Source organism: Berghia stephanieae, chromosome 2 (genome assembly GCF_034508935.2).
Source record: "Berghia stephanieae isolate SIO BIC M18660-M18661 chromosome 2, UCSD_Bste_1.3, whole genome shotgun sequence".
Classification (NCBI taxonomy): Eukaryota; Metazoa; Mollusca; class Gastropoda; order Nudibranchia; family Aeolidiidae; genus Berghia; species Berghia stephanieae.
In genome coordinates, this window is record NC_088361.1 from 5747083 (window position 1) to 5761761 (window position 14679).

At 30.4% G+C, this 14679-nt stretch overlaps 1 protein-coding gene across 2 annotated transcripts in view; it reads right to left on the bottom strand.

The window, feature by feature from the left end:
- Window positions 1-392: 392 nt before the first annotated feature.
- The window catches only part of LOC144964216 (thrombospondin type-1 domain-containing protein 4-like), a 92152-nt gene continuing 77865 nt past the window's right edge, over window positions 393-14679 (bottom strand). For both annotated transcript variants that reach the window (XM_078898229.1, XM_078898230.1), the window contains exons 15-19: window positions 12095-12265; window positions 11130-11303; window positions 4851-5039; window positions 3220-3421; window positions 393-1291 (exon numbers count right to left, since the gene is read on the bottom strand). In XM_078898229.1, coding sequence (XP_078754355.1) covers window positions 1161-1291; window positions 3220-3421; window positions 4851-5039; window positions 11130-11303; window positions 12095-12265 — 867 coding nt within the window. In that variant the 3' untranslated portion in view covers window positions 393-1160. The remainder of the gene's footprint in view (window positions 1292-3219; window positions 3422-4850; window positions 5040-11129; window positions 11304-12094; window positions 12266-14679) is intronic.

Here is a 14679-nt window from a genome sequence, read left to right on the forward strand (position 1 = left end):
AAGCGAGAGTCATACCACAAGACCACATAGCCGCACAATGCCACCTTATGATTCAATAATATAAAACCTATTCAATATTAATCCTCCGAAGGACTGGTTACAAACACACTTCCGAAGAGTTTGGAACTGGAAGAGTAGAAGGTGTGATGTCACAAATTTACTGCCCTGCCCTATTGGCAAGCGATCGTTGTCACTCTGCTGCGGTTCGCCGAGTGAGTTCGAATGTCTTGTCTACCCGTCCGACCCGTGTTATACCGTAGCCATCGTTATGTTATAGCCTGACACTAAAATCCAAAAGATCTGGCAGATTGACGTCATTATTTGGTTTTTGCACCGCCTAGTGAGTTGTCGTTAGTTATTTCATTGGTTGAACTATTGAATAAAACTCACGATTTGTTTTCTTTTGTGGTAAAAGACTGGCATTTTGACGTCATTTTTTGGTCAGTGTCAGGCCACAACTTTGCTGTAGATAGTTCGAAGATGACGTCACTCAGATCTTTGTTATTGTTTTTTGCCATCCGCGTTTATGAGTAATGCTCACTGAACTGTATTAACCCGACAATAAACGTTCATGGATACACACAGTTTTGTGTGTTGGTCCGTTATACTTCCGGATTGCAATGTTATGAGCTTCTGAGCCAAGCGCATACTATCTATACATAACATGCGACGAGTTTCAATACTCTGATTCGTGAGCATAGAAGTAGGCGAATTTTTTTTAGGATCAAAGGGATTTACACACAGGCACTGAGTTTCAAGGGTAACCGCGTAGAAAACGCACAAATAATGAATACATTATTTACATCTAGTTTAATTGTCATGAGTCTAATAGGATTCAATAGTCTGATGTCACTTCCGCCCAGCAACGAGCAGTTTGATTCTAAACAAAGAAAATCGGTACTTTTTATTCTTCATGCTGGCTACAACTTTTTCACATGTCATTTGATCAGAATGTATACAAGTTAAAACATGATCAGATTTATAATGTTTTTATCCTCTGGATACGCTTTTATCCTCGTCCGAGAAGTATTTCATAAGGGCGTCCACCATTGTTCGGATAGTTTAGATCCAGTTACTAAGTTACTATGCGTCATTACAAGGGAAGTGACGTCACGACTGTTGAAGCGTATTATTGTACTCTTGTGTTGCTGACCAAGGATTCACTCCTTGGAAATGGCGAGGCGTCGTCGACATGTTTGACAGCAGTTTTCTTTGTAGTAGTGACACAGGCGGGCTTGACTGACCAGGCGACACCATTTGGCGCCATTTTTATCCTCACAGACAGGAGCATCTGAATACAAAAATAAAAATTAAAAAACAAGGCGTTGGTGCTTTATAATATATCATCTTAAATAATAAAATTGGTTTTCAGAAACAGGATATGGAAGTAGTAGTAGCGTATGGCTATAGATAGTATGCGCTTGGCTAAGAAGCTCATAACATTGCCATCCGGAAGTATAACGGGCCAACACACAAAACTGTGTGTATCCATGAACGTTTATAGTCAGGTTAATACAGTTCAGTGAGAATAAGTCACAAACGCGGATGACAAACTATAACAACAAAGGCTTGAGTGACGTCATCTTCGAACTTTCTATATTATTATCTCCACACAGGAATGGGCATCATCTATATTAACTTTCCATGTGCTCGAGGTCATTTGTCACATTGCAAAATGTAAACAAAGCAGCGTGTTTACATTTGTTAAGAAATATCCAACCATTGGACAGCAACAAATCATGTGATTGATGACCTGGTTGGACAAAAACATGAATATTGAGCGCTCCCATTCTTCAGACAGTCTCTAAATTCGTCACCGCAGTTGAGGACAGCCTCAAAACCTCCCGACATCTCGTCACAGGACAGTGTGTAGGATTATGTGACCTGCTGTCTCTAGCGTTCCCGGACAGTGGGTGGGGACAGTCGGCTGACTCCCTCAGACCCCACGGATGCATGCATGTTTGCAGCAGGTCACGGAAAAGAAATTAGTGTGAATCAAGTCAGCAATTGATTACAATCGACATGTTCAAACCAGCGACCTCTGTATAGTAGACGATGGTTCAAACATCCGGGCGTAAAACGTGCCTAATGTTTCTCTGCCGTCTCTCTGGTTTTTAAGTGGTGTATTAATTTTTTAAAAAATGTATTTGTTATTCACTGAAGAAGGGTTTTGAGTCCGAAACGTTCTATTTTTTATTTTTGTATTTTGCTCATTTTCGAAGCTGTTATATTTTCGTTCTTGTTCCTCATGTTGTAGATTCCAATAGTGGCCGCCATTGATCTTATACATCCTATGATACGATAAGGAGTTAGTATTAGAAATCTCTGTAATTTTTAAGCAGAATTTTAATTGCTGAATGATTCGAGCCGTTGGCGTTAACAAATCAATGTTTGTGGCATAAGTTCAAAATACAGACATCATTTTAAATATTAGCTCAATGGCTATTAGTCTAAAATAAAATAACAGTCCGATTTCACACTTTGTGTGTATGGTAAGAAAAGTGACCTCCCAATGGATAGACGATGTGATAAGTACTGGAAAATGGTTATTCTCAAAGCCAGAATAAAAACCCTCTATGAGTCTCTGTGTAAATAAATTACTGTCACTTGCATAAATCTTATCCGTTTATCTAACGAATATGGTTAGGGCGTAAAGTTTCTATTTAACTTATCTACTATTGATCCTTCATAGACATTTCGCCGCCATCGAGTCTTAAGTGCCATTTATGATTTGACAGCTTTACCTTATCTATAGCAAGCTGCTCAGGCCATAAACGAGGGTGGTTCTGTAAATAATATAGTAGTCGACGATTTATTGTAGAACGGCTATTGATCGCGTATTTAAATTAACCAGTTTATCTGGCGTACTCTGGAAAAACATGCATTTAAAAATTTGGCCAGAAAACTCGCCTTTCAAATATCGATCGAATTAAACGACCCTTATCTTGGCAAAAATTCTCAAACCTCGGATTTCGGGTCATTTAAATCGATCGATATTTGAAGGACGATTTTCTAACCAATTTTTAAAATACACGATTCTTCCAGGGTACGGGAATTAACTGGTTAAAGCATGTATTGGGCAGAATTAACTAGTACAGATCATAATATTATATTTCTTTCCCAAACGTCCAAGATACAATTTTAACATTCGAATAAATAAAAGACGTCTGATCGTGCATCGTGACTTAAAAGTGACATAGTTACGAGATTATAAATTACCTATTATCGTCCCGTCTTGTTGTAATATCTGTGTTTTTCCCGATCCCGTGAATTCCTTAAAATTCTGATGGCAAGGAAGTGTATTACACGACTGTCGTGTTGAGGGCCTTTTCGCTTTGTCGCAGTCAAGATTTTGGTTTAAGCTTGCATCCAAGCAAATTACCTCTCTTGTTCTGATTCCAGTGTCACAGGGTTTAGAGCACTGAAAGTATTTTAAAATGGAAGAAATGATTTATTTGGTTGAAGTTAAAAACAGATTCGTTTTTGTAATGGATATGTAAGCCTACGTAAATTCTAGTCTTCGCTGCCGTGTATTACATAAAATGAATTGTCATAAAACAAATAACTGATCCGTTATAAAGTGAACGGTGTCATGCTAAAAATATAATATAATATCATATTAAAATGTAGCTTATTTATTGACTTATGGTAACTTTGATAACAATATAGTTAAGATTGAGAGGTGATTATTTCAGTAGCTATTGCAATTGGGAAAAAATGTTTTGAAATGTTCCATCTAGCTAGTCTAAATGTTATAAAATTATACTTGTTTTCCAATTCATGAAAGAACATGTATGTATAATGCATATGATTCTGTTTAAAGCTCAATAATATATATATATATTATATATATATATATATATATATATAATATATATATAATGGAATAGAATCTTCAATTCAATAGGATTCACTAGTCGTAACGTCACTTCCTTCCTAATGACGCATGGTAACTTAGTAACACTGGCTCTAAACTATCGGAACAATGGCGGACGCCCTATGAAATATTTCTCCGGCGAGCATAAAAGCGTATCCAGAGTGAAAAAAAAAAACATAAATTTGATCTTGTTTTGACTTTTACACATTCTGATCACAAGACATATGAACAGTTCTAGCCAGCTTGAAGAATAAAAAGTAATGATTTTCTTTGTTTAGAACGAAGATGGCCGCCGTTGCCAGGCGGCGTGACATCAGACTATTGTATCCAATTAACAAAGCCATGTTGTGGTTTCCTCTTTTCAACAAACGACGATGAATGAGACATTAGAGAAAAAACAAGTGTCTTTGGAAATCAAATTAAAGCTTCAATTCCATTTCATCATAATATCTATTTCATGGGCGGGTGGGTGAACTATTTAATAAAAACGCTGCCCCATAATAATATTATTCCAATCCCACTAACCGTAGCCATCGTAAAGTTATAGATAGTATGCAGATGACGTCACTCAGGCCTTTGTTATTGTTTTTGCCATCCGCGTTTGTGAGTTGTTCTCACTAAACTGTATTAACAAGACTATAAAAGTTCATGGTTACACAGAGTTTGTGTGTTGGTCCGTTATACTTCCGGATGGCAATGTTGTGAACTCCTTGGCCAAGCGCATTCTATCTATAGCCTGACACTGACCAAAAAATGACGTCAAAATGCCAGTCTTTGGCCACAAAAGAAAACAAATCGTGAGTTGCATTCAATAGTTCAACCAATGGGACCACTTGTTTCCATGAGCACTACTAACGACAACTCACTAGGCGGTGCAAAAAAAACAAAACAAATAATGACGTCACAATGTCAGTCTTTTTGGGTTTCAGTGTCAGGCTATAACTTAACGATGGCTACGGACTAACACACTTACATTTGACCATGCCATCATGTACCACTGGGGTTCACAGGCAGGCATAGGACGACACTTTTCCGTGTCAACGGGCTTTTGTTGTTCATCACAGTTATGATCCTTGGTAATTCCTTTGACACTATTTCCATGTTGTTTGATGCAGAGCACTTCACGGTGTCGGACAGCATTTGATCCGCATGTGTCGTTACACTGCAATGAAGTAGAACGATTGAAAAGAAAAACAGTCGTCTCTCAGAGTCTCTCATCTATCTCAGTTTCCATTAAAATAAATAAAATGAATAAAGCAAACAAAATAAAATAAATAAAATGAATAAAGCAAACAAAATAAAATAAATAAAATGAATAAAGCAAACAAAATAAAATAAATAAAATGAATAAAGCAAACAAAATAAAATAAATAAAATGAATAAAGCAAACAAAATAAAATAAATAAAATGAATAAAGCAAACAAAATAAAATAAATAAAATGAATAAAGCAAACAAAATAAAATAAATAAAATGAATAAAGCAAACAAAATAAAATAAATAAAATGAATAAAGCAAACAAAATAAAATAAATAAAATGAATAAAGCAAACAAAATAAAATAAATAAAATGAATAAAGCAAACAAAATAAAATAAATAAAATGAATAAAGCAAACAAAATAAAATAAATAAAATGAATAAAGCAAACAAAATAAAATAAATAAAATGAATAAAGCAAACAAAATAAAATAAATAAAATGAATAAAGCAAACAAAATAAAATAAATAAAATGAATAAAGCAAACAAAATAAAATAAATAAAATGAATAAAGCAAACAAAATAAAATAAATAAAATGAATAAAGCAAACAAAATAAAATAAATAAAATGAATAAAGCAAACAAAATAAAATAAATAAAATGAATAAAGCAAACAAAATAAAATAAATAAAATGAATAAAGCAAACAAAATAAAATAAATAAAATGAATAAAGCAAACAAATAAAATAAATAAAATGAATAAAGCAAACAAAATAAAATAAATAAAATGAATAAAGGAAACAAAATAAAATAAATAAAATGAATAAAGCAAACAAAATAAAATAAATAAAATGAATAAAGCAAACAAAATAAAATAAATAAAATGAATAAAGCAAACAAAATAAAATAAATAAAATGAATAAAGCAAACAAAATAAAATAAATAAATGAATAAAGCAAACAAAATAAAATAGAATAAAATGAATAAAGCAAACAAAATAAAATAAATAAAATGAATAAAGCAAACAAAATAAAAAAATAAAATGAATAAAGCAAACAAAATAAAAAAATAAAATGAATAAAGCAAACAAAATAAAATAAATAAAATGAATAAAGCAACAAAATAAAATAAATAAAATGAATAAAGCAAACAAAATAAAATAATAAAATGAATAAAGCAAACAAAATAAATGAATAAAATGAATAAAGCAAACAAATAAAATAATAAAGAAAAGCAAAAAAATGAATAAATGAATAAAGCAAACAAAATAAATAAATAAAATGAATAAAGCAAACAAAATAAAATAAATAAAATGAATAAAGCAAACAAAATAAATAAATAAAATGAATAAAGCAAACAAAATAAATAAATAAAATGAATAAAGCAAACAAAATAAAATAAATAAAATGAATAAAGCAAACAAAATAAAATAAATAAAATGAATAAAGCAAACAAAATAAATAAATAAAATGAATAAAGCAAACAAAATAAAATAAATAAAATGAATAAAGCAAACAAAATAAAATAAATAAAATGAATAAAGCAAACAAAATAAAATAAATAAAATGAATAAAGCAAACAAAATAAAATAAATAAAATGAATAAAGCAAACAAAATAAAATAAATAAAATGAATAAAGCAAACAAAATAAAATAAATAAAATGAATAAAGCAAACAAAATAAAATAAATAAAATGAATAAAGCAAACAAAATAAAATAAATAAAATGAATAAAGCAAACAAAATAAAATAAATAAAATGAATAAAGCAAACAAAATAAAATAAATAAAATGAATAAAGCAAACAAAATAAATAAATAAAATGAATAAAGCAAACAAAATAAAATAAATAAAATGAATAAAGCAAACAAAATAAAATAAATAAAATGAATAAAGCAAACAAAATAAAATAAATAAAATGAATAAAGCAAACAAATAAAATAAATAAAATGAATAAAGCAAACAAAATAAAATAAATAAAATGAATAAAGCAAACAAAATAAAATGAATAAAATGAATAAAGCAAACAAAATAAAATAAATAAAATGAATAAAGCAAACAAAATAAAAGAAATAAAATGAATAAAGCAAACAAAATAAAAGAAATAAAATGAATAAAGCAAACAAAATAAAATAAATAAAATGAATAAAGCAAACAAAATAAATAAATAAAATGAATAAAGCAAACAAAATAAAATAAATAAAATGAATAAAGCAAACAAAATAAAATAAATAAAATGAATAAAGCAACAAAATAAAATGAATAAAATGAATAAAGCAAACAAAATAAAATAAATAAAATGAATAAAGCAAACAAAATAAAATGAATAAAATGAATAAAGCAAACAAAATAAATAAATAAAATGAATAAAGCAAACAAAATAAAATAAATAAAATGAATAAAGCAAACAAAATAAAATAAATAAAATGAATAAAGCAAACAAAATAAATAAATAAAATGAATAAAGCAAACAAAAAAAATAAATAAAATGAATAAAGCAAACAAAATAAAATAAATAAAATGAATAAAGCAAACAAATAAAATAAATAAAATGAATAAAGCAAACAAAATAAAATAAATAAAATGAATAAAGCAAACAAAATAAAATAAATAAAATGAATAAAGCAAACAAAATAAAATAAATAAAATGAATAAAGCAAACAAAATAAAATAAATAAAATGAATAAAGCAAACAAAATAAAATAAAAAAATGAATAAAGCAAACAAAATAAAATGAATAAAATGAATAAAGCAAACAAAATAAAATAAATAAAATGAATAAAGCAAACAAAATAAAATAAATAAAATGAATAAAGCAAACAAAATAAAATAAATAAAATGAATAAAGCAAACAAAATAAAATGAATAAAATGAATAAAGCAAACAAAATAAAATAAATAAAATGAATAAAGCAAACAAAATAAAATAAATAAAATGAATAAAGCAAACAAAATAAAATAAATAAAATGAATAAAGCAAACAAAATAAAATAAATAAAATGAATAAAGCAACAAAATAAATAAATAAAATGAATAAAGCAAACAAATAAATAAATAAAATGAATAAAGCAAACAAAATAAAATAAATAAAATGAATAAAGCAAACAAAATAAATAAATAAAATGAATAAAGCAAACAAAATAAAATAAATAAAATGAATAAAGCAAACAAAATAAAATAAATAAAATGAATAAAACAAACTAAAAAAATAAATAAAATGAATAAAGCAAATAAATAAAATAACTAATGAATATAGCATACACAATAAAATAATAAAATGAATAAAGCAAACAAAAATTAATAATGAATAAAGCAAACAAATCAATAATAAATGAATATGCAAACAAATCAAATACTATAAACTGATACACGCAACAAAATAAAATAACTAAAATGAATATTGGCAAAAAATAAAAAATAGAATGATAATAAGCAAACAAATAAATAAATAATGAATACAACAACAAATAAATAAAAGGAATAAGCAAACAAAATAAAATAAATAAATGATAAGCAAACAAATAATAAATTAAATGGATAAGGCAACAAAATAAATAATAAATGAATAAGCAACAATAAAATATAAATGATACAGCAACAAATCAATGATAAAATGAGGTAAGCAAACAATAAAAGAAATAAAATTGAATAAGCAAACAAATTTTAAATAATTAAAATGATAAAGCAACAAATTTAAAGAATATCATGAGTTAAGCAACAATTAAATAAATAAAGATTGAGCAAACACAATAAAATAAATAAAGATAAAAGAAAAACATTAAAGAATAATGAATAAGCAACATAAATAAATAAATAAAATGAATAAAGCAAACAAAATAAAATGAATAAAATGAATAAAGCAAACAAAATAAATAAATAAAATGAATAAAGCAAACAAAATAAAATAAATAAAATGAATAAAGCAAACAAAATAAAATAAATAAAATGAATAAAGCAAACAAAATAAATAAATAAAATGAATAAAGCAAACAAAATAAAATAAATAAAATGAATAAAGCAAACAAAATAAAATAAATAAAATGAATAAAGCAAACAAAATAAATAAATAAAATGAATAAAGCAAACAAAATAAAATAAATAAATGAATAAAGCAAACAAAATAAAATAAATAAAATGAATAAAGCAAACAAAATAAAATAAATAAAATGAATAAAGCAAACAAAATAAAATAAATAAAATGAATAAGATAAAAAATCAAATAAATAAATAAAATGAATAAAATGAAAAAAATAAAATTCCCTTTAATCATCCCAGAGGGGAAATTTGTCTATAGGGGTCTATTCCAAGGGAAGACTGGAATAGCCCAGGCGTAAGCCGCAGTGCAGCGCCACAAATTGAACTAGGGTGAGGTGACTTGCTCCAGGCCACGCAGCGCAGGGGTGGGGGTGATCGAACTCGGTACCTTTCGTGTACGAAGCAAAGACCGTACCGCTGAGCCACGCTGCCCCTAAAAATGAACGGAGAATAGCAATTTCTCGCCACCCTTGTGATTGAACGCTAGTCTACCGCAAAGTATTTCCCGCCAAATCTAACAGATCCGGCTACCCTATTGCTACTACAAAGGGGGAGGGGGTAGGAAAGAAATCTTTAATTCACCTATGATCTCTCCCGTCTCCTTTTGCGCGTGGAGCGAGTATCAACTACCTGAATCCGCAATGAGTTGGATAAATATCTTATCAATTATTTTGTTGCAATTGGATTTTTAATTACTCACACCAACAACTTCATATTCATAAATTGTAACAGGAAGCAAAAGACATTGTTTTATGTATTCTAACTAAGAATATCGAATATCTTAGGAAGCAAAAGACATTGTTTTATGTATTCTAACTAAGAATATGGAATATCTTAGGAAGCAAAAGACATTGTTTTATGTATTCTAAGAATATGGAATATCTTAGGAAGCAAAAGACATTGTTTTATGTATTCTAACTAAGAATATGGAATATCTTAGGAAGCAAAAGACATTGTTTTATGTATTCTAATAGATATCGATATTTGAAGCAAAGACATGTTTATGTATTTATAGAATATCAATCTTAGGAAGCAAAAGACATTGTTTTATGTATTCTAAGAATATGGAATATCTTAGGAAGCAAAAGACATTGTTTTATGTATTCTAACTAAGAATATGGAATATCTTGGGTTTTTAATATGAAACCAAACCTCATTTTGTAAACAACAATCAATTAAACGAGTATCGTGGTCATCTTTTAAAAATAAAAATGAATTACATCCTAAGTTTCTTAAAATCTGTAAATAAGAAATGCCACAAAGCTCATGTTAAAGCCAATATCAGTCAGGATTCCATAACATAAAAGTGAAAAGAGAAATTAATTTAACATAAACAAGGAAAGCTTAAGTCGTAAAATAGATGGTCATATGAAAAAGTTGTAACAAAACAATGAGCTTGTACCAAACTAATAAAATGGTATAATAGGATAATAGGATGTAAACGTAAATCAAATAATATTACTAAAAACCTCAAACTTAAGCAAAACGACAATTGAAGTTCGTCCCCGAAAGGTTGGTACTTGGTACTTGGTACTTGGTACTTGGTACTCTTTCGATATGTTATGCAAATATCGACCAAAAAAAAAAAAAAGAAAAGAAAAGAAAAGTGCGATCAATAACATGTAACACCTCTATCTCTAAAAGATGGTTGAATTTAGCAGAGCCAGTTTCCTACCAGGAAAAGAAGAGGAAAAAGCCCAAAGAGGATAGTAGTAAAGAGGAGGACGAGAAATAGGAGAAGTAGAGAGAGAGAGAGAGAGAGAGAGAGAGAGAGAGAGAGAGAGAGAGAGAGAGAGAGAGAGAGAGAGAGAGAGACGGGGGGAGGGGTTGATTGGGAGAGGGAGGAGAGGAGAAGGAAGAGGAGGAGTTCCGTGAAGGAGAAAGAGAAGAAGAAGAAGATGATGATGATGATGATGATGATGATGATGATGATGATGATGATGATGATGATGATGATGATGATGATGATGGTGGTGATGAAAAGGAGAAAGTAAATAATTTCCAATCCACTATCTTGTTACCAACCTTTGACCAGGGTCCAGCATACCAATGGCCACCACAGGGCTGTTGAGATGCGCACCATTTCCTCTCTCTTGGCTTCTTCCTTCCACCACATTTATTTTCGTCCAGTGGAGATCCGTCTGGAGCAGAACAGTACACTTTACGGATATAGAATCCATGACCACAGTCAGTAGAACACTGAAATATTGGAGGCGCAATGAAAATGTTGACGTAACGAAATCACCGAAGTAAGTGTGTCAAAGATAAATTGATCAATTGCTATAAGAGATAGTTGACGTTAAACTTGACACATTACAAGATGTATGTATGTTTTGCTCATTTCTAAGGATTTGAATCAACAAAAATGTGTAAATAGAATAAGAGATTTCAAATCTGGTTCATTTCTTCATTGAGACTACAAAACATAATCATGAAAAGATTGTCAAAATGACATTGGCTCAGCTGGCACAAATGTTACCGCTGTCAACGTAATCAGATTAGAACAGACAGGATTTATTGGCTAAAGTTAAAGAGAAAATAATACAGGAAAAAAACATTGCTATAACATAAAGTCAAAGGATAACAATATCTAAGGTATCTAGCGTTGTATTGTTTAGATGACAGGTGGGCGGATGCGAGCTGGATTGCTTGGAGAGGGTTGATGACAGAAGGAATGGGGAAGACATGACAACAATTTTGTGACGTCCCTTTAATACTTATGATTGACACGTGTTTGCCGTATATTAAAGAGCTGTTAGAAATTATTACTAAAACGATGCTTCCATTTCACAGTTAAATGTAAAACAGTTTTGACGGTTATTAAAGTGGGGGTAAGTTGTCATTGATTCTGTCTCTTAGTTGCGCTCAACAAGGTGAATACTTGAGAGAAAAAAAAAACACATCATGTGTGTATACATGTGTGTATATGGTCCTCTTAATGTGTATAATGCTGACGTGAAAAATAATTGTTTACTCATCACAATACATACCTTCTTGGTCCATTTGGAGTGGAACCATCCTTGAGCACAAGAGCCCATGTCACAAATCTCCTCCTTTGTCGGTTTCACATCAGTACAGAAACTGTCTTTCACGTCTTTCCCTTTGGAGTTAACACATGTTAAATTTCTTGATCTTTGACCTAAGCCGCATACGGTTGAGCACTGAAATATGCGATAAAAAAATTTCTTGTTTTATTTATGTTTCATTACTTTCGGGGGTTAACATCGCTTGAGACAATTTTAAACCATTTCAGTAAAAGGGAAAATGTTAGCAGGAAAAAGACGTGTAGATCTGAAGTTAACATTAGACAGTGACATTAGAAATAAAGAATAATAATATGCGTATTGCTTACAATTACAAGCTACACCTTTATTGTTGAATCAGCCAGAAACACATAAATAAACACCTATACAGCTATGCATCCCCTCCACTCAACTCTCACCATCCTCCCCCTCTCTCCTTTATCAGTCTACTATCGATCTACCTACCTACATAACTGCCTATTTATCTATCTATCTATCTATCTATCTATCTATCTATCTATCTATCTATCTATCTATCTATCTATCTATCTATCTATCTATTAATTAATTATATCTAACCTTGAATCCGATTTTCCATCCATATTTTCATTTTCATATACTATCTAAGACGTGTAAGACACAGAAACAAATCGTCTCGGCCACAAAAAATGTGAGTGACAATTTGCATTCTATATAAGCTCTAACAATCATTATCGAGCACTTTTGTACCTACGAGCACCCACCAACACACACACACATATATATATATATATATATATATATATATATATATATATATATATATATATAATATATATAATATCCGTCTGTCTATCCACATATCTAGCTATCTTTCCCCATCTTTCTCTGCTCAACTTTCCCCGGAACGTGGATAATATAACATTTATTCGCAGACGGCATTCAAATATACAGCACGTGCCTTACCTCACACATCCAGTTAAAAATAAATATTTATGTAAATTGTATGCAGGAAATAAATGAATGGATGTTAGATTACAAATTGAAACTGAATGGTGAAAATCCAAAAACGCGTTATGTACGTGGGAAATTTTATAAGAAATGTTAAAAGAGAAACCCTTTATCATAAAAAAAATAACATTATACCTTTTTGTTCTCGTTTCCTGAGAAAACTTTTTAGACAGCGACAGGTGCAGATAAAATAAATATAAAAATAAAATTCCATTTATTTATCCCAAGAGGGAAATTTGCTTTGAGGGTCTATTCAATAGGAAGACTTGAATAACTCAGGCGTCAGCCGCAGCGCAGCGCCGCAAATTGAGCTAGGGCGAGGTGTCTTGCTCACGGCCACACAGCGCGGCGGATATTCTATTCGGGTACGAAGCAATGACGGTACAGCTGAGCCACTTTTCCCAATAATGACATGGGTGGTTAGGGATGTTTAAGAGGATGTTGCTGAGATAACAGATTAGACTGAAAGAAGACGTAACATGTACCAATAGTCTCCGATCGTAGCCTTCGTAAACTGATAACAAAGTCAATGACCAAAAAAGAAAACAAATCGTGAGATGTATTTTATAATTCAACCAATCGGATCATGTTTCCGACAACTCATTAGGTATTGCTGTAATCTATAAATGTGCTGCTACAAGTGGTCTTGTGGTATGACACTCCTTTTCGGATCGTAAGGTCCTGGGTTCCTTATACGTTTATATTCTGATTAATAGATAGATAGAATGCGATTGGCTCAGAAACTCACAACATTGCCATCCGGAAGTATAACGGACCAACACACAAAACTCTGTGTAACCATGAACTTTTATAGTCTGGATAATACAGTTAAGTGAGGAATATTTATAAACGTGGATGGCAACAAAAAAAAAAAAAAAAAAAAAAAAAACAAACAAAAAAACAATAACAAAGAACCGGGTGACGTCAACTTCATTCTATCTATACAATACTTTAGTCAGAGCCACTCATAAAATTGGCTGGCTAAAATCAATAACAAAGAGTTGAGTGACGTCAATTTCGATCTGTCTATAATCTGACACTGACCCAAATAGAATCCAATAGTCTGATGTCACCTCCACCCAGCAACCAACAGCTTGGTTTTAAACAAGAAAATCGGTACGTTTTATTCTTAATACTGGCTAGAACTCTTTCACATGTCATGTGATCAGAATGTATAAAAGTCAAAATATGATCAGATTTATAATGTTTTTCCCCTCTGGATTTTTATGCTCGTCGGAGAAATAGTTCATAAGGGCGGTGATGGAGATAATGGCGTCACCCATTTTTTCCGATAGTTTAGAACCAGTTACTATGCGCGTCATTACGAGGGAAGTGACGCCCCGACTGTTGAACCGTATTACGCCACACTCATACAAGGCGACAACCGGCTAAAGAAAGTGAGCAGTAAGGTGTATTCAATAGTCCAATCACTGGGATCGTTTGTTTCCTTCAGGATAACAAGTGACATCATTTTCGTCGCTTTCTTTTGACGAACTTAGGCTTATATTGTGACGTATTGTGACGTGATTTTCGGGGAAGTTTCAGGCAGGCTAGTACCAGGT